This window comes from Nansenia antarctica (assembly GCF_963989245.1).
Source record: "Nansenia antarctica genome assembly, chromosome: 17".
Lineage (NCBI taxonomy): Eukaryota > Metazoa > Chordata > Actinopteri > Argentiniformes > Microstomatidae > Nansenia > Nansenia antarctica.
The window spans coordinates 2,755,679-2,776,195 of NC_137687.1; the positions used below are offsets into that span (position 1 = coordinate 2,755,679).

General features: G+C 41.9%; 1 protein-coding gene across 1 annotated transcript; it reads left to right on the forward strand.

Annotated features, from left to right (window-relative positions):
* Positions 1–934: 934 nt before the first annotated feature.
* LOC308172778 (uncharacterized protein) lies at positions 935–12,439 on the forward strand (the record flags this gene model as incomplete). The annotated part of the gene is made up of 6 exons (XM_080547727.1): positions 935–1,621; positions 3,239–3,361; positions 4,838–4,954; positions 5,249–5,417; positions 11,166–11,239; positions 11,972–12,439. 6 exons carry the CDS (start codon positions 935–937, stop codon positions 12,437–12,439), a joined length of 1,638 nt encoding a protein of 545 aa, XP_080403853.1.
* Between the last annotated feature and the right edge of the window lie 8,078 nt (positions 12,440–20,517).

Sequence of the window (20,517 nt, forward strand, 5' to 3'; positions counted from 1 at the left end):
GGCCTTTCAGCTGTTGCTTCACTGAAAACAAAGTACAGATCTCTAGGCTCAACATTGAGCAGGACTTGAGAGTGGCAGTGTCAGGCCTGCAACCCCGTTTTGAAAAGATCTGCAGTGCCAAACAGGCTCATTGCAGCCACTAATGCTGTAGTGTTATGATGTTCTTGATTGTTAGTGTTCATTTTCTTGAGAATTGTAATCGAAAAATATTATTATTGTGTTTATTTATTATATTGTGTTATTTGTATTTTTAGGTTTTTTGTTGGGAGACAGTGTTATGTGGTTCAGTTCAATAAATGTTAACTTGTCCCCATGTTGTGACAGTTTTTTGGGGGTGAGGTGGGGCTCACAATTTTTTTGTCCTCCCAAGGGGGGCTTGACAGAAAAAGTTTGAGAACCACTGGCCTAATGCAATACACAACTTAGTATGTGGTAATAATAACAATAATAATTAAAATAATAATGTGTATTATGTTTTATAGTATACTAGTTTCGTTAATCATGGGACGAGTTTGAATGTATCTTTGATTTCGGCGCGCGAGATAGACAAAGACGGAAGTGAAACGGTCTCCGTTGATTGGATGAGGTGACATCGACCCGGTGGCCAATGAGAAGCCGTCAGAGCGAGCTATAAGAACGACGCTGAGAGCAACAAGAGTGGTATCGCTTGTTCTTCTCTTCAGCGTTCACGAAATCTTCACAATTGTTTTGGCTTTTAAAAAGAATCATTTAAAGGATAGTTTATCATTGACAAAATATATAGGATACGTCACTTTGAAGGCAACTGTTTGGGGGAGGGGCCAAACAAAGGAAGCGCGCGGCAGGGTTTAAGTGTTTGAATTTGTGGCGGCAACGGCGCGGACTGGGGGTTTATAAATATACAACGTTCTGTTAAGACTGGTTATACTCCAACTGAACGAGGGAAGATACCGCCATGGACCATAAGCAAACCGCTCGTAAGTCCACCGGTGGCAAAGCCCCAAGGAAGCAGCCCGCAAAAGCGCCCCGGCGACCGGCGGTCGTGTGTGAAGCAAACATGGCAGAGAGCATGGACTCCTTCAGCTGTCCGATCTGTCTGGAAATACTGAAGGATCCGGTGGCTATTCCCTGTGGACACAGCTACTGCATGGGCTGTATTAAATGCTACTGGGATCTGGATGATCACAAAGGGGTCTACAGCTGCCCTATGTGTAAGGAAAGCTTCACCCCAAGGCCTGTTCTGAGGAAAAACACTCTACTGGCTGAATTAGTGGAGAAACTGAAGAAGACAGGACTCCAAGCTGCTCCTCCTGCTCCTCCTGCTCACTGTGATGCTGGACCTGGAGATGTGGCGTGTGATGTCTGCACTGGGAGAAAGCAGAAAGCCCTCATGTCCTGTCTGGTGTGCATGGCCTCTTACTGTGAGACTCACCTCCAGCCTCACTATGAATCTCCTGCCTTTAAGAAGCACAAGCTGGTCAAAGCCTCCACACAGCTGCAGGAGAAGATCTGCTCCCGTCACGATGAAGTGATGAAGATGTTCTGCCGTACTGATCAGCAGTGTGTCTGTTACCTGTGTTCCCTGGAAGAACATAAAGGCCATGACACAGTCTCAGCTGCAGCAGAAAGGAGAGAGAAGCAGGTAAGAACCAGAGCTACTCGTTGGTGACTGATAAAGGTAGAACTGTCTGGGTCTCCTCACTGGCAGCTGTCTGAGAATCAATGATAGGGAGGACGGAGAAACAAGGAGATGTTAGAAATAAAGAGAGGAGAGTGTTTTTGGAAGGACTGAATGACAGGAGAAATGTTATTTATTGTTCATCATGAATGAATGAAAGCATTTATTTCGAACATGTGTAGAGAGAAATAGTTATAACAACAAAAGACAAAACAAACAAACAAACAAAAAAAACAATTTACTTAACATGTCCGAAAAGGAGTAGGAAGAAGCATAAGATTATTTAATCCTACCCCTTCTCCAATACTCAGAGATTAATAATTAATAATCAGCAGTTGACTTCAATATAAATATAATATTTTTTTGATTTTTTTTTTGATTAAATCAAATTTATTTACATATTGACCAACAATAGAAAACAGATCATGTAAATAAACAAATAATCTGTGAAAACAACAACTATCAAAGCCCTTCTTCCTCCTCGTACCTGGTGAAAACCATGCTTTTATACCGCTTTTTGAACTGGGTCATGCTTGGACACCGCTTTAGCTCCACACTCAATCCGTTCCACAGCTTCACTCCACATATAGAAATACAAAAACTTTTTAACGTTGTACGTACATGAATATGTTTTAAATGTAACTCCCCCCTCAAATTATAACTCCCATCTCTATCAAAAAACAATTTTTGAATATTCCTAGGGAGTAGGTTGTTATTTGCTTTATACATTATTTGTGCTGTTAGAAGGTGGACCAGATCCGTGAATTTTAATGTTTTTGATTTTAAGAATAATGAATTTGTGTGATCTCTATAACCGGAATTATGAATGAACCTTATGGCTCTTTTTTTGCAATATTAATAGTGATTGTAGTCTACATTTATAAGTGTTGCCCCAAACCTCCGCACAATAATTTAAATATGGTAAAAGCAGTGAGCAGTAGAGAGTGTGGAGTGATTTATGGTCCAGAACGTGTCTTGCCTTACTCAGTACTGAAATGCTTCTTGACAGTTTATTTCGGACATTTTTTATATGAGATGACCAGCATGATCATTAGATTAGATTTATTATTAGATGAATGTTCATGTGTTGGTGAAATGAACTGGGCAGGTATAGAGCTCAGAGTCCATGTCCATGTCTCTTACACTGAAGTGAGTTAACATTTGACCATGATTTTATGACAGGAGATATTTTGCTGTAAGAATTGTAGGGTCAAGGTGTAACCTAGTTTGGCAGATTAAAACAGTCATCGTGAATTCATAAAACCCTGGAGATTTTTTATATTTTCCTGAAATATATATTTATTCCATATGTTGCAAATTCCATGTTAGTATCAAATGAATATTCATGAAAAAAGTGGCATATCCTTTTTTTCATGATTTTCTTTCATCTCAACCTACATTTGAAATGTTGGTATCCATATTACTGTTAATGTGCACCAATATGGAGAGTCTGTTGTGAGTGTAGACTTCTCTTTTTCAACACATGATTAATTCAGATTTGTGTTTCATTAACAATTATCATATTGACAGAAGATCATATCATGTTATCATTTTCATAACAAAAGCATTGTTTGTCCACAGAGGCAGCTGGGGATGAGTCAGCAGAGAGTCCAGCAGAGAGTCCAGGAGAGAAAGAAGGAGCTGAAGGAGACCCAACAGGCTGTGGAGTCTCTCACAGTGAGTATTGACAAGAGGAAGAGGAAGGTGTGTGTGTGTGTGTGTGAGTGTGTGAGTGTGTGTATAACCGTGTGGAGGTTCTAAACTCACTCCTGTAGTTCAAATACTCCCACCTACGCTGTCAAATTGTTAGCTTTTTCGCTAGCGTAGCTTGTTATCAATGGGTAGAGATGGTCACGTGTGTTGGCAGGTCAGAGGTCAGAAGAATTCCATTTGCGGGCCAACAGTTTGCAACAACTTGACGTCTGTGTTCAGTGCCGTCACGTGTGTGTGTGTGTGTGTGTGTGTGTTAGGGCTGCACGATTTGGGAAAAAAATCGAATTGCGATTATTTGGACAGATATCGCGATTGCGATTAATTTGCGATTAATTTATTTTTAAATAGCAAAAAAAAAAAAAAGGGAGTTTTTGTAAAGTGTGGCCATATCTCCGGCTAGGAAGGTCGTATCAACGTGCAGTTTGTTTGTACGTCTTCAGGGGACTTAGAGGCTCCCTCCTCTAGCACCCCCACAGCCCGAGCTACGAGTGAAAGAACTAAACTTACATTGGGTTGCTTTAAAGTTGGGTTGCTTTAAAATCAAGCTTCAGATTAAAACATGTGATGGAGCATTACTAACCTGACTCAGGTGGTTTGTTTCACACAACCATCTAGGAAAGCTTAATTGGAAGCTGTTTGGAAAAGGGCAGGTACTTTCAAAAAATACTTGGCAGGTGATTGGATGAATCTATCTATCACCTATTTTCAGAGAGCATTACCACATGATACCATCAAACTATTAACTGCTCTAATTCTAATGCAAGGATGAGAACTTAAAAGATATGAATTGGGACAACATATTTATTTATGTTTTTTTTAAACAGCAACACCATTTTGTTTCTCTCAACAAGTGTCTTTTTTTTTTACGTTCATTGACGTTGACGTTCATTGACGTTGAATCCGACGCGCTGTATGACGTATCCCATACGGGTAGTGGTGTTTCTCAACCCTCTCCTCGGGGCGCCCCAGCCGCTCCACATATTTGATCTGTTCCACCACCAGCACACCTGATTCAACTAATCAAGTCCAAAGCAATTATGATTTGGACTTGATTAGTTGAATCAGGTGTGCTGGTGGTGGAACAGATCAAATATGTGGAGCGGCTGGGGCGCCCCGAGGAGAGGGTTGAGAAACACATAGTGAGTTGGACTTGTGATCGGAAGGTTGTGAGTTCAAATCCCGCCTGAAACCACACCACTACTAGTGTGCCCTTGAGTAAGGCACTTAGCCCTCAGTTACTCCAGGGGGAATGTCCCTGTAATTCGTATTTGTAAATCGCTTTGGATTAAAAAAGAGTCTGCTAAATGGCAAAAAAAAAAAATAAAAAAAAAAATAATAAATAAAAAAATCGCAGGCAAATCGCAGGCTTTGCGATTAGCTAATCGCGACATTTCAAATCGCGATTTCGATTTAAAATCGATTAATCGTGCAGCCCTAGTGTGTGTGTGTGTGTGTGTGTCCTAACAGCGCTCTGCACAGGCAGCAGTGAAGGACAGTGAGAGGATCTTTACTGAGCTGATCCGCTCCATTGAGAGAAGGCGTTCTGAGGTGAAGGCGCTGATCAGAGCCCAGCAGGAGGCAGCAGTGAGTCAGGCTGAAGGAGTCCTGGAGCGACTGGAGCAGGAGATAGCTGAGCTGAGGAGGAGAGACGCTGAGCTGGGGCAGCTTTCACACACAGAGGATCACATCCATTTCCTCCAGGTAACTACGATGACCCTCCATCTGGAACACTGAAAGGAGCTTCCTGTTCAGTTATTCATTCACCAGGCACATCTCTCTCTCTCTCTCTCTCTCTCTCTCTCTCTCTCTCTCTCTCTCTCTCTCTCTCTCTCTCCTCTCTCCCTCCCTCTCTCTGTCTCTTTCTCCCTCTCCCTCCAGAGTTACCGGCATTGGCATTCTCTCTCCAGTCCCAGTGTATGTTCAGACTTCCCCAGCATCATTGAGGGTCCTCTTCAGTACTTTGGAGATGTGACTCAGGCTGTGTCTGAGCTGAGAGATAAACTAGAGGACATCTTTAAGGGGGAGTGGTCCAAGATCTCAACTACAGGTGAGCTAAAACTCTACCTCTCGTCCAGGGGTGGGCAAACCTTTTGGCTCAGGGGCCACATTTGGTCTTGAATACCAGGTGGGACTCAGCAATACTTGTTACCAGAAATACAGATGTTGCATTGCAGTCAACACAGTTTGAATGAATTTACAGTGATTGAGTCCTCTAGCTCTGGCAAAGTTTACCAGTTTTACAACCACTCTAAGAACAACATGCTCTAGTCATTCTTATGCAGATAATTTGCTAGCATGCTTACTGCAACAAAACAAAAACAAAAAAGTATTGGTCCTCCATTCTCTTTAGAAAACACAACCTTTACTGTGGACTGTTTTTTATTTTTTATTTAATTTAATTGTATTATATATATATACAAACATTGTTTTTCTTCGAAAAGCTGTTGTTACGGTACATGTGGGAATACGGTACATGTGGGAAAACTAGGGTTAGGGCAGCGTTTCCCAAACTGTGGGGCGCGCCCCCCTAGTGGGGCGCGGGGGTACTGCATGGGGGGCGCAGAAATAAAAAAAATTAAAATTAAAACTGTGGGAATACTGCTGCTTTTTGCAACATCGTACCTGTGTGAGATAGGCTTTTCTGCTGTTGCTGCTATCAAAAGCAAATACAGGTCGAAGTTGAACATTGAGAATGAACTGAGAGTGGCAGTCTCAAAACAACAACCCCGCTTTGAGAAGATTTGCAAGGCAAAGCAAGCACACACAAGTCATTGATCGTAATTGTGATAGGAATGTGTGGAGTAAGAATAGTGATGCAGTAGAAATTAGTTAATGTTGATATGTTGAATATTTCAGTGGCACAGGATCATTTGCCAAGCACTTATGTTCCTTTTCAACCCATAATAACATATAAAACTATAGTTGGATATATGTGTCTTGTTATTATTAGAAGAGAAAATGTAATGTTTGTACAACTTTATACAATTAATTATATCAATCTAGGTGGGGACCGGGTTAGGGGGGGCTCGAAAATATTTCCAATTACCCAAGGGGGGCCTGATTGAAAAAGTTTGGGAACCGCTGGGTTAGGGTTAGGTGCTACGTTGACTTGGGGTGAATCCCAATTCACCACTCTGGCTCCGTTTTCACCCCTCCGCTCCGTTTTGCGCGTTCACGTGTAGCCGTAGTGGCGTCCCAATTCATTACTCGTTTAGGGTTAGGGTTAGGGTTTTCCATGGCTCCGTTCGGAGAAAATCTTGACCCTCGTTCGATTCGGAGCCATGAGACTCCCTTCCGGCATGCATTGCGAAACATCTACAGAAATGTTCTTTTCGCACTCGTAATACGGAAGCGAGCCTGAAATGTCATTAACTTTTTCTGGAATTACTTGTAATTAAAGACTTGAAAAATTATGATAACCATCGTATTATCTTAGTTCAATGTCATTACAATGCATTATAGACCTTTTATTTATAACAAGCATAACCAAAATATCGCTTTTATGTCGGTGCTGTGTCTAACGTTACAGTAACGCAACGCTGCATGACAGTAGAGCATTTCAGAGATGTACAATCATAAATCAATTATTACCTGTGGCGTTTGACAGCGGATGATGGTACACATATGTAAAGTTATCTATCAAACGTTCGTCTGACTTGTACGTGATGCGCATTTTGACCTATTTCCACCCGCAATCTAATCCGAGCAGTTGTTATTAGGTAATATTATTAATGGGTTGTATCATTCATTTAAATGCATTATAGACCTTTTCTTTATAACAAGCACAACAACAACAAAACGTTATTATGCCGATGTGCTGTGTGTCTAACGTTACAAGCTGATTTGTGCATGACAGCCGCGCATTGACATATTACCATGTCTGATGTCTAATGTCTGATGTACTAATGTCATTTCAATGCATTATAGACCTTTTCTTTATAACAAGCATAACAAAAGAAATCGCTGTTATGCCGAGGTGCTTAACATAGAAAGTTCCACAGCGCTTGGGACAGCGGGCAGGACACCGGAGCGCATTTGTCACAGGCTGCCCCGGCGTCAGCCTTCCCAATAGAAATAAATTGGTGCGCGATTCACACTTCAGAGATGTACAATCATGTTTATTTAGAAATAAATTATTACCTGTGGTGTTTGACAGCATGATAGGCGTTCCTGTCACATCGGATTTCGTAACGTCATAAAATTAAATCTGTAAGTCATGCATTTTTCCATGTTTCCCTTTGATGGCATATGTGACGCCGTAAATGTAACTAAAGTTCAGCCTCGAAGTTGTTGCACTGTTGTCCTAAATCAAGCAGGGTTGGGCCGTGTTAGTACCTGGATGGGAGACCGCCTGCTGTAAGCTTTTCGTTCCTCCGCCTTACCGAGGAGAGGCGCATGCCGCGGCCGAGGAGAGTGCACTCTTTCCGGATAGACATTTATGCATGCTCTCTGGGTTCGAAACATAACTTCCCGGGGTGCCAGCGGGTTGGTTGATGGCTCAAAATGACCGTATACCGATGGTGAAGTTAGCCAAGTAGTATTATGTTTGTACCACCTTCATAGCCGGTGTTATTCACGGACAAACACGGTGCCCGGAGGCACCCTTTGCGGGTTAATAGCTGTGGTTTACCGTGGGTTAGGATAACAATTCAAACGTGTCCGGATAGGGGAGAGGACAGGGAATCTGAAACCATTTGAATGGTGTCGATACGACACAAATCCCGGGTAGAACTTCTCTCCCCCATGATAATAAAGCATTATTCTTTTTTATTTGATGACTTGTTTGATCGATTGATAGCGTTCAAGTTCATTCAAGTTGTGAATGAATCGCAAGCGTCAATGCTTTTCTACGATACTACGTGTAATGTCACTTGGACATAGAATAATAAGACACTTGCCCCGCGGTGGTGTAGCGGTCTAAGCACTAACCACTAGTGCAAGCTGCCCACCGGGGACTGGGATCGAATCCCAGCTCGCCAGATCCGGATATGGCCGAGGCACACACAGGGAGCGGCATATTGAGCGGCCGCTCCCGAGGGCGGTATAGGAATAGTTCCGGACAAGGATCCGTCGCGCAACAGCGCCCCCGGGGTGCCGGAATAACGGTGCTGGGCTCGAGGAGCCAGTCAGCTAGTCTGCCTGGCGATCTCCTCTGGGGCTGCCGGCCACGGGGTCGTGCGGCGGATCCTACGCAATAGGCAGGGGCTAATTGGATGCTAGGTTGGGTTCAATTGGCTACCAAATTGGGTGAAAAAGGGGATAAAATCTGAAAAACAAATAAATAAATACCGTATTTTCCGCACTATAAGGCGCACCGGATTATAAGGCGCACCTTCAATGAATGGCCTATTTTAGAACTGTTTTCATATACAGGGCGCAGGCGGTCTCCCATCCAGGTACTAACACGGCCCAACCCTGATAAAAATACATCAAGTAGACTACAAACAGAGCAAAACAACACCAGAAAACAACCAATAGGCTATACAATTATAACCAACAACCAATATGTGACAGCTCCTGGTGAAATGTGCAACGTACTTTTTCAGTTTTTACACATGCTTAAACTACAGATTGTAAGCTTTCAAATGATGTGTCATACATTCAAATCAGAGAAAGATTGAACACGACAGGCGTATTTGAATGTTGGTTCACCTCAAACACTGAATGGGAGAAAAGTGACTCTGACCAAACCACAACAAACGCTGCTAGCGGCTAACAGCTAACAAAACACATCGCTACGAAGGTCTAAACTGTATTTTAATAACATGACAACATACTAGGAGAACATCGACATGCTAAAAACACATAACTAGATGAACACACAGTTCTTGCTTTTGAACACGAGCTAAAACGAAACTTTGTTTACAAGTCAACCCTCCCTTACCGGTAGCCTCCGGCAAACGAGAATAATGAATCCAATACAAAAATGCTAAGTGTTTAGTGATCGTTAAACTGTTGTTTATTATATCGAGTGGGTACTTTAAAACTTCAAGTTGAAAGCACCAAGAATCTCACTTTGTTCCCTCGGAAACTCTGTTTAGTCTTCTTTACTTGGGGTCTTACACAAGTGGTGTGGGACTGTGAGTAAGCACAGTATACCGGTGTTTACTGATTACCGTAATGCTGCAAGCGGTGCGGCTTTGTAGTTTACCAGTCGTACTGAAACATTTTGACAGAGCGCCTTGAGCGCCGTGTACAACCAGTATGGATCAACAAATTAACCAATTGATCCATATATAAGGCGCTCCGGGTTATAAGGCGCACTGTCGTTTTTTTAAAAAATTAAAGGCTTTTAAGTGCGCCTTATAGTGCGGAAAATACGGTAAAAAGAATAATAAGACACTTGAGTCTGGGTTCAACAAAGGTATAACCAGTTTACCTCGGTTCTCTCGACACCTGTCAGTCACCTAGTGGTATATCACGAACTCTCTCTAAGGCGCATGCGCTGTCCTGACTATGAATTAACCCATTCATTACACTACGGATGACGTATTAGGGTTGTCCCATGAAGGGTTGTCCCATGAAGGGTTGTCCCATTTCCCCCGGGGAACCACTACGGCTCTGGCTCCAAAACGAGTGACTCCAAAACGAGTGACTCCAAAACGAGCCGAAGTGGTAAAAAAGAGAATCGGGATTGGGCCTTAGGCAAGTTATTCAACTACACAATAGCACACAGAACAACAGGCTGAATAGGTGTCCGGTATGTTAACGTAACACATTAACAGTTATTCAGCTACACAATAGCATAAAGAACATACCTGGGAGGCTGAATAGGCTAAATTAACATAACAAGCCAGTGAGTCCAACAAGCAAGTTACAAGTAAGCAAGTTCACCAAGCTCCAGTTCATTTCTTCAGTGGTACCGGAGTGGCATATAGCCCAGAGCGCCCTCTCGCGGCTGTAGACGGTAATGTTTACTCCTTGGTTCATGTCAGTCAGTATGAAATTATATATATTTTGATATATAAGTCGCACCTGACTATAAGTCGCAGGACCAGCCAAACTATGAAAAAAAGTGTGACTTACAGTGGGTTCGGAAAGTATTCAGACCCCCTTACATTTTTCACTCTGTCATATTGCAGCCATTTGCTAAAATCAATTAATTTCATTTTTTTCCTCGTTCATGCACACACAGCACCCAATATTGTCAGAAATACACAGACTTGTAGAAATGTTTGCAGATTTATTACAAAATAAACACTGAAATATCACATGGCCATAAGTATTCAGACCCTTTGCTGTGACACTTGTATATTTAACTCAGGTGCTGTCCAATTCTTCTGATCATCCTTGAGATGGGCCTACACCTTCATTGGAGTCCAGCTGTGCTTAATTATATTGATTGGACTTGATTAGGAAAAGCACACACCTGTCAATATAAGACCTTACAGCTCACAGTGTAAAGTCAGAGCAAATGAGATCTTTATAACCTCTTTTTATCGTCCTTTAATAATTCCCTCTTTCCTCTTTTCCTTAGTGACTGGTGTAAGTAAGGCCAAAGTGACAACAGCGTCCTCTTCGGTTACCCAACGTACCCCTGGGCCTCCCCCACTGATCAGCACTCCTACTGGTGAGGCCCACAATGCTGTGTGTGTGTGTGTGTGTGTGTGTGTGTGTGTGTGTGTGTGTGTGCGCGTGCGCGCATGTGTATATAATGAATGACTTTGTCATATCCTCATGACATTTCTTCAACCCTCATAATCCGAGTAGAGAATAGGATAATATCAAAGATTATTATTAGTATTTATCTTGAGAAACTGTGTGTAATTTGAGATTTTTTTTATTTTTGCCAAAGGTACTACAGCAAGAGCATCTCCTCAAAGTTCCGTGAGCAGTCCTCAACTCACGGTCCACCATCGCCCCCCTCTGGTGAGATTCTAGATATCTACTACAAAAGTGCACATTTATTTATTGAAATTCCACTTCAATATGGAGTAAATGTGTATAGGCCTGTGTCACACACATGTTAATCAAAATAAAATACATATGAAACTTTTCTCAAAAATTAAATAATTAATTAATTTTGCCATTTAGCAGACGCCTTTAATCCAAAGCGACTTACAATTACGAATTACAGGGACATTCCCCCTGGAGTAACTGAGGGCTAAGTGCCTTACTCAAGGGCACACTAGTAGTGGTGTGGTTTCAGGAGGGATTTGAACTCACAACCTTCCGATCACAAGTCCAACTCACTATCCACTAGACCACCACTACCGCCTAAAATATTATGTCTATTAATTGTACTCTTAAGTAAGTAGTAAGTAAGTAAGTAACATTTATTTATATAGCACAAAATTTACAACGACAAGAGCCGCCCAAAGTGCTTAACAGATACAATATAAAGAGAAAAACAAGGTAAAAGGGATGCAGATTAAAGAAAAAAACGGACAAAATAGAAAAATACACTAAAAGCAGCAAGGTGCAGTACAAATAAAAGTGCAAAGAGTGCAGTGTCGGGAAGGCAGGCTCACCTCAGGTCAAAGGTCAGGGAGAAAAGATGTGTTTTTACTCGTTTTTTAAAAGCCTCTTAAAACTACATGCTGGACCTTCCATTTGATTGTTAATATATATCTGATCACTAATTCATATCTCCTCCCGTAGGACTCCCCATCGAAAGCACGCCTGGGAAACACTACCAACACTACTAGAGCCCCCTCCACTGCCCTGCCCCCCTTACCCACCGCCCCCCCGAACCCCACACGCCTGCCCCTGGAGGCCACCCAGACCTCACCCCCCCAGCAGCCTCAGCTGAAGCTGGCCCGGGCGCAGAGCCAGAACGGCATTGTGTTGACCTGGTGCGTGGCGGAGACGGACCGCAGCTGTGCTGCCGTGGAGAGCTACCACCTGTTCGGCTACCACCAGGAGGCCAGCGGCCCGTCCTCGGCCCAGCAGCACTGGTGGAAGATCGGGGAGGCGAAGGCCCTCCCGCTGCCCATGACCTGCACGTTGACTCAGTTCGTCTCTGGATCCACGTATTACTTTGCCGTTCGGGCGCGTGATGTCTACGGTCGCTTCGGACACTTCTGTGAGCCTCAGTGCACTGATGTCATCAGCCCCGCCTCAAGCTAAGGAAGGGGAAAAGGGTCATTTCACAGGACAGGAAAGTTGAAAGGACTGTTCATTTCTTTCCGTATGGTTTTTAGGAGGCTTGAGTGTTGACAAATACATGTATGAACACACACACGCACACACACACGCACACGCACACACATACACACACACACACGCACACACACGCACACATTCGGAAACACCTAAATGTATACTGATGGACTCAAGACTACTCCGATTGGGTAATAGGATTTGGCAACGGTTACTGCTGTGCCTACATACGTATTGTATATTTTTTGTGACTTATGAAGCTATTGTACATAAGTGGATTACCGCCCCCCCCCCCCCCCCCCCCCTCCGATATTTATGTTGATTTCTGGTTTGGATGTTGTTTAGCCTGTTGTTCACTGTTCTGCTTCACTTTGTCTCAGTCCTAACATTCCTCCTCATTGAAACCAGTCGTGATCAAAAAAACTAATCTGCAAGCAACTGAATCAACCTTCAACCAATCAGAACACTGAACCAAACCATCGAACCAGCCCCATTTTTTGTCGAGTACGCTGATTGGTCCAGCTGTATTTCAGGTTGTCGAGTGCCCTGTCTTTCGGCTAAATGCCAGATTGAAACAGATGATCAGGCTTGTTTCATCAGACTAGATGTTATTTGCTTTACAAAACATAAATGAAATGAAATACATTTTAACGTTCACGAAACTGCACAACAATGCATAAACGATAATGAGTGATCACATATATGAACTAAATATGAATGATGACTGTAATTTTTGGGGTTTTTTGTTAAGTTTTGTCTGGTAACCAGACTTTATAGGACTGGCAAGTTCAATAAAAGGTTCTATTGAAGTCACGTCTTTGTGTAATGATTGCCTGCTTGCTGCTGCTTGAGTCCCTAATTGCTTTTATTACTATGAGATTGTCATGGAGACCATTAAAGATGACACAAAATAAATACTAGAGTAGAAAGTATACTTCTAGAATTACTCTACTAATTGGTTGGTTGCTATGTTCCAATATTCACACTAGTGACATACCAATACATAAGCAATGTATTGGAAATTCTGTTTTAAGTGTGGACATTGAAACAGCATGAGACTGGACAATTAAAGTTTCTGTTCTCTCTGACAGAGGTTTCAACCATTCACAATGGAGTAAAATAAGTGATGCCACACCACACATTGTGTGTTTCTGTTTTCTTCTACTAGTCGTTCGCCCTCTCACCGAACGACTATAGTCCCATTGACAATCTCTGTAATTGCATTGAGCAAATAAACGCCTGGATGACACAAAACTTCCTCCAACTAAACAAGGACAAAACAGAGATAATTGTATTCGGTGCACCTGACAAAAGATTGAAAGTCAGTGCAAAACTTGATTCTCTCTCTCTCAGAACATGTACATGTTGTATTGACAGAGGAAGAGAACTGTCTTCACATCCACTCCCTGCTATCTTACACACAGCTCCATAATACAGCATCAGAACTGAAACACAGAACTTTACCAACTCTTACACACATCCACTCTCTCTCCTCAAATACCCAATGTGACTAACACTTATGGACATACACTGCTGCCCTCTAGTGGTCAGAGTGGGACAACGTCCTTATGGTCCCAGGAAGACATTTGGGCTGACAGGTCTCAGGCAGGACTACTCATCACAAGAGCTACACTGACACTGCACACGACACACTACACCCTAAACACTACACACTACACACCCTACACACTAAACACTACACACTACACACCCTAAACACTACACACTACACCCTAAACACTACACACCCTACACACTACACCCTAAACACTACACACTACACACCCTACACACTAAACACTACACACTACACACCCTAAACACTACACACTACACCCTAAACACTACACACCCTACACACTACACCCTAAACACTACACACCCTAAACACTACACACTACACCCTAAACACTACACACTACACCCTAAACACTACACACTACACACTACACCCTAAACACTACACACTACACACCCTACACACTACACACCCTACACCCTAAACACTACACACTACACACTACACCCTAAACACTACACACTACACCCTAAACACTACACACCCTACACCCTACACACCCTACACCCTACACACTACACAGCCTACACACTACACACTACACACCCTACACCCTACACACTACACACCCTACTACACCCTAAACACTACACACCCTACTACACCCTAAACACTACACACTACACACCCTACACACTAAACACTACACACTACACACCCTAAACACTACACACTACACCCTAAACACTACACACCCTACACACTACACCCTAAACACTACACACTACACCCTAAACACTACACACTACACCCTAAACACTACACACTACACACTACACCCTAAACACTACACACTACACACCCTACACCCTAAACACTACACACTACACCCTAAACACTACACACTACACCCTAAACACTACACACTACACACTACACCCTAAACACTACACACTACACACCCTACACACTACACACCTTACACCCTAAACACTACACACTACACACTACACCCTAAACACTACACCCTACACCCTACACACTACACACCCTACTACACCCTAAACACTACACACTCTACTACACCCTAAACACTACACACCCTACACACTACACCCTAAACACTACACACTACACCCTAACCACTACACACTACACCCTAACCACTACACACTACACCCTAAACACTACACCCTAAACACTACACACCCTACACACTACACCCTAAACACTACACACCCTACACCCTAAACACTACAACATCTATACATTCAACATCTCAGGGAAAACACACCACTATCCAACTACATGTGTGCAGGCTTGATCTTAGTGGAAAATCACAACCTTTGAGTTTGACAGGGTTCCTACAAGTTTCAACAAGTCAAATTTAAGACCTTTTTAGACCTCTTTGGGTATAATTTTAGACCTATTCACAACACCATGTGATAGCTTTTTGTCATCCTTGAGGTGATGAAATTAGGGATTTCACTGCCATACAGACAAAAAAGGAAGCGAATTTGCTTCGTGTCTTACACACATGTTCGCCTAGTATTTGACTGCTTGTAGCCCAATCACGAATGATCCCAGTATTGTAGCTTCAGACGGACAGGTTGGGTTGTTGTCGTGCTTGCTGCAGCAAGCCCACGATATGTTATTGCTCATATATATTTATTTTAATCATGTTATTTTACCAACTGCTAAGACAACAATATATTAAGCTAGTTACTTGATCTAGCTAAAGATATTGGCCCCACACTCTCGACAAGTGTTAACATGTCGTTTTATGAAGTTTTAATATGTTTTCAGGCGAGAAAGGAACCATATATATCCCCAAAATGTGTCCAGTTTATCAAAATAACCCGTTTATATGTCTGATCTGACGTTTTCGTTTTCCCACTTCTGTGTTCGCTAGCTACATTACGTTGCTTAGATACCTTCACTCAATGTTGCCAGATGGGCGGTTTTCCAGCCCAATTGGGCTAGTTTAGGTTGCATTGTGCTGGTAAAATTGGACTTGGGCTGGTGGACAGAATTTTTTTATATGTATTATAATATATCACATGCTATAATATTTCGGCTGGTTTTTTTAATCAATTTGGTCGGATTTTGAGCACTGATTGGCATGGTAAACATCAGACTAATCTGGCGAGTTCCACAGAAACATCTTAACATAATTGCTAAACACGTTGTAAAATGATTTGGGGGGCCAATATCTTTAGCTAGCTCAAGTAACTAGCTTACTATATTGTTGTCTTAACAGTTGGTAAAATAACATGATTAAAATAAATATATATGAGCAATAACATATCGTGGGCTGCAGCAAGCACAATAACAACCCAACCTGTCCGTCTGAAGCTACAATACTGGGATCATTCGTGATTGGGCTACAAGCAGTCAAATACTAGGCGAACGTGTGTTAGACACGAATAAACGTGGATTTCATGCATTTCAAGTGGCATATTTGTAATCATGACGACGTAGACATGTCTAAGAATGCATTTCACCATGTAGATTCCCAATATAGTGAAAATACCACCGCTTCCGTCTTGTTAACCCCAGCTAACCTAGCTTGAGACAGACCGTAGTTATTTTAAATATTGTGTTGTGGCCGTCACTCGTCATTTACGTTTTACTTTGTGATTGTGAACCTACCATAAGCGTGGAACTACAAGCCAAAATTGAGTACATTGTATTAATAAACAATTTAATTTGGCATAACTACGGCTCATGTGTCTTTTTATTGTACAAATTAAATAAATGTAGAAATGCAGGAACTGAATCGCTACCTTCCACAGGCTGATTTCCCCCTGCTTCGGCAGGCTACTTTATCTCCGCTGAGGTAACGACGGTAAGCTACGAGTTAGTTATAACTTACAACACCTTAGGGGTATGTATAAATATTTAGTAGTTACTAAGGTCTACGTCATAACTAGTGTGGTTGGTGCAACCCATTCAAGTTTAGTAGTGACTAAATCTTGATTTAGTAAATACTTACGCTATAACTAGGGTTAGTTTGTACTTAGTAAGACGTGGTGCAACCGGCTCCAGAAGACGGAAAAAATTGTCTATATCTAGAGATATATAAACGGGTTATTTCGGTAAACTGGACACATTTTGGGAATATATGTGGTTACTTTCTTGCCTGAAAACATATTAAAACTTCATAAAATGACATGTTAACACTTAGCCAAATAAGCCAAAATTACAGCTTTTAGCCAATGGAGGTTTAAATTCCCCGCTCCCGGCGAAATGCATTCTGGGAGGCAGTATGCATACTGTGTAAACGGTCGGCTGGTTTTCGCATACTTGTTATTAATTTAGTATGCAGTATGCAGTATATACCCATTTAGTATGCTAGTATGCAGTATGCAGTATAGACTCATTGAGTATGCTAGTATGCAGTATGCAGTATGCAGTATGCAGTATATACTCATTGAGTATGCTAGTATGCAGTATGCAGTATATACTCATTGAGTATGTTAGTATGCAGTATATACTCATTGAGTATACTAGTATGCAGTATGCAGTATATACTCATTGAGTATGCTAGTATGCAGTATGCAGTATATACTCATTGAGTATGTTAGTATGCAGTATATACTCATTGAGTATGCTAGTATGCAGTATGCAGTATATACTCATTGAGTATGCAGTATGCAGTATGCAGTATATACCCATTGAGTATGCTAGTATGCAGTATATACCCATTGAGTATGCTAGTATGCAGTATATACTCATTTAGTATGCTAGTATGCTAGTATGCAGTATATACTCATTGAGTATGCTAGTATGTAGTATGCAGTATATACTCATTGAGTATGCTAGTATGCAGTATGCAGTATATACTCATTGAGTATGCTAGTATGCAGTATGCAGTATGCAGTATATACTCATTGAGTATGCTAGTATGCTAGTATGCAGTATATACTCATTGAGTATGCTAGTATGCATTATTTAATTAAAATGTAATTACAATTTAATTAATTAATCAGTATGCAGTATATACTCATTGAGTATGCTAGTATGTAGTATGCAGTATATACTCATTGAGTATGCTAGTAAGCAGTATGCTAGTATACCATTCCGAACACAGCCATGGTCATACTTTTTGCTTATTCCTAGCACAAGTCTATTGATAGATCGCTAGCTAGCTATTACTAGCCTAAACTAGCTGTCACCTTCTCCCTCCAACAAGTTCTTTATCAGGAAAAAAAATAAAATAATAATTACAGTAGCTAGCTACATTATTTTATTTATTTTAATCGTAATTTATACAACTTTTTGTATGGCAATCAATGGCTTTACCAAATGGACGTCCCACTATCAAATGGCAAAACTTTGTTTAAGCTAATACATCTTCTTCTCTGGGTCTATGAGGTCTGATTGGCTATTTAGTTGGTCAGAAGATCCATCAAATATTAAATGTTGACGCTGATAAACTGTGTTACAAATGTTTATTTAACACTGTAAGTTTAGTAATTATATTGCCATAGTAAAAAAAAATATCGCTATTTTTTCTCTATTCTAAATTGTATTATTATTATCATTTTTACTATGCCAATTTTCTATGACAAATTGTTGCAATGCATTAATTCTTTTTTGTCTTTACAGGTGGTGCTTTTTGGATGAGTAGTAGGCTATGCATGTGTTCAATCCGCAGGTATTGCCAATCAGTCATTGTCTGAATCATATGCATGCATTTATTATACAAAAAATTCAACATGGGGTTTTGTTTTCGTGTGTAGACATTGAGTGCACATATATGTGAGACACCTACTTGTGGTTCTTTTTCTCTCTCTCTCTCTCTCTCTCTCTCTCTCTCTCTCTCTCTCTCTCTCTCTCTCTCTCTCTCTCTCTCTCTCTCTCTCTCTCTCTCTCTCTCTTTCATCCCTCCTCCACGTGGTACAGGAGTAAAGGCGGGGGGTGAAAGAGGGGCTTTGTCCTCTGCAGCGGTGGATCCGGGGGTTCATAGTGAGAGAGAGAGAGAGAGATGCTCACTCAACTGTGTCCAGTGCGCCATTGTCGCAGATTCACATCTATTCTCTGCCTTTTAAATGGCTCTCCTGCACTCCAGAACACTGGCAGAAGGGGGGGGTCAGCATGGATGCGAGGGGATAACATGCAACACATCCATGTTCTAATGTGCTATGGCAGCTGTGGCCCCAAGTCTCTCACTGCCGTGTTGATAATTAGCCATATGGAATAGGCATCGATCATAATTCATTCTGCAAGGGGATTGATTCCACCATGGTTCCCCATATTATATGAGTTTGAGTTCTTTCTTCCGGACCCTTTAAATTAATAATTGGCCAATTATAACTTTGCAATAATGACTTTTGTTCCTCAATAATCTGTAGGTTAGGTAGAATACAGTGGGTAAATAATTAAATTCAGCATTTGAGGGTTTTATTTGTTGATATGATATAAGATTATATATTTTTTACACTAGAATGCTCTTCACCTTGTGTTGTTGTCAAAATATACTAGTGATCCATACATTCTTTGTTGAGCAAAGTTCAGAAAGTTAATCAACATGTGTTTTGGGGAAAATAGCTGGACGAACAATGGGGCTTTTGCGCCTTTTTAGATGATTTCTGACACCATATGTTGATCTTTGATTAAAAGTTGACGGTGTGTGCATGGGGAAAATATGCTAAAAGGGAGAGAAACACAAAACCAGTGAGACCGTGTTCCGCGCCATTGAAATGCAAATATCAGTGAAGAACAAGGAGAGGTTGTGTGTGTGTGTGTGTGTGTGTGTGTGTGTGTGTGTGTGTGTGTGTGTGTGTGTGTGTGTGTGTGTGTGTGTGTGTGTGTGTGTGCGTGTGTGTGTGTGTGTGTGTGTGTGTTTTGTCTGTGTGTGTGTGTGTTTTGTGTGTGTGTGTGTGTGTGTGTGTGTGTGTGTGTGTGTGTGTATGCGTGTGCGTGTGTGTGTGTATGCGTGTGTGTGTGTTTTCTGTGTGTGTGTGTTGTGTGTGTGCGTGTGTGTGTGTGTGTGCGTGTGTGTGTGTTGTGTGTGTGTGTGTGTGTGTGTTGTGTGTGTGTGTTTTGTGTGTGCATGCGCGTGCGTGTGTGTGTATGCATGCAGGAGCGCAGAGGGGAGAGGAGGGGCGCAAATTGGGCAAGTTTGAGAGAGAGAGAGAGAGAGAGAGAGAGAGAGAGAGAGAGAGAGAGAGAGAGAGAGAGAGAGAGAGAGAGAGAGAGAGAGAGACTATCCTACTTTAGCAAAACAGCCACACACACACACACGCACTCCACGGCAGCTTCATATGACACGGGGGCGCAAGTCTCACGGATTTCCAATGTCCAGCCCTTTTTTTGATCGATTTTTATCCATGCAATGCAAGTAATCAACTCTCGATAGCTTCCTTGGCTTTAGATGCCGGTTCGAAATGTTAATGTTGTAAGAGTTCTGGAAGGGATTGCGGTGTTTATTGGCGGAGTTGCATGCAAATTGCAAGTGCGAAAAGTGGCCGAGCGCAGTTTAATTCGGCTGATGCCCCCCTCTCTCTCTCTCTCGTGAATC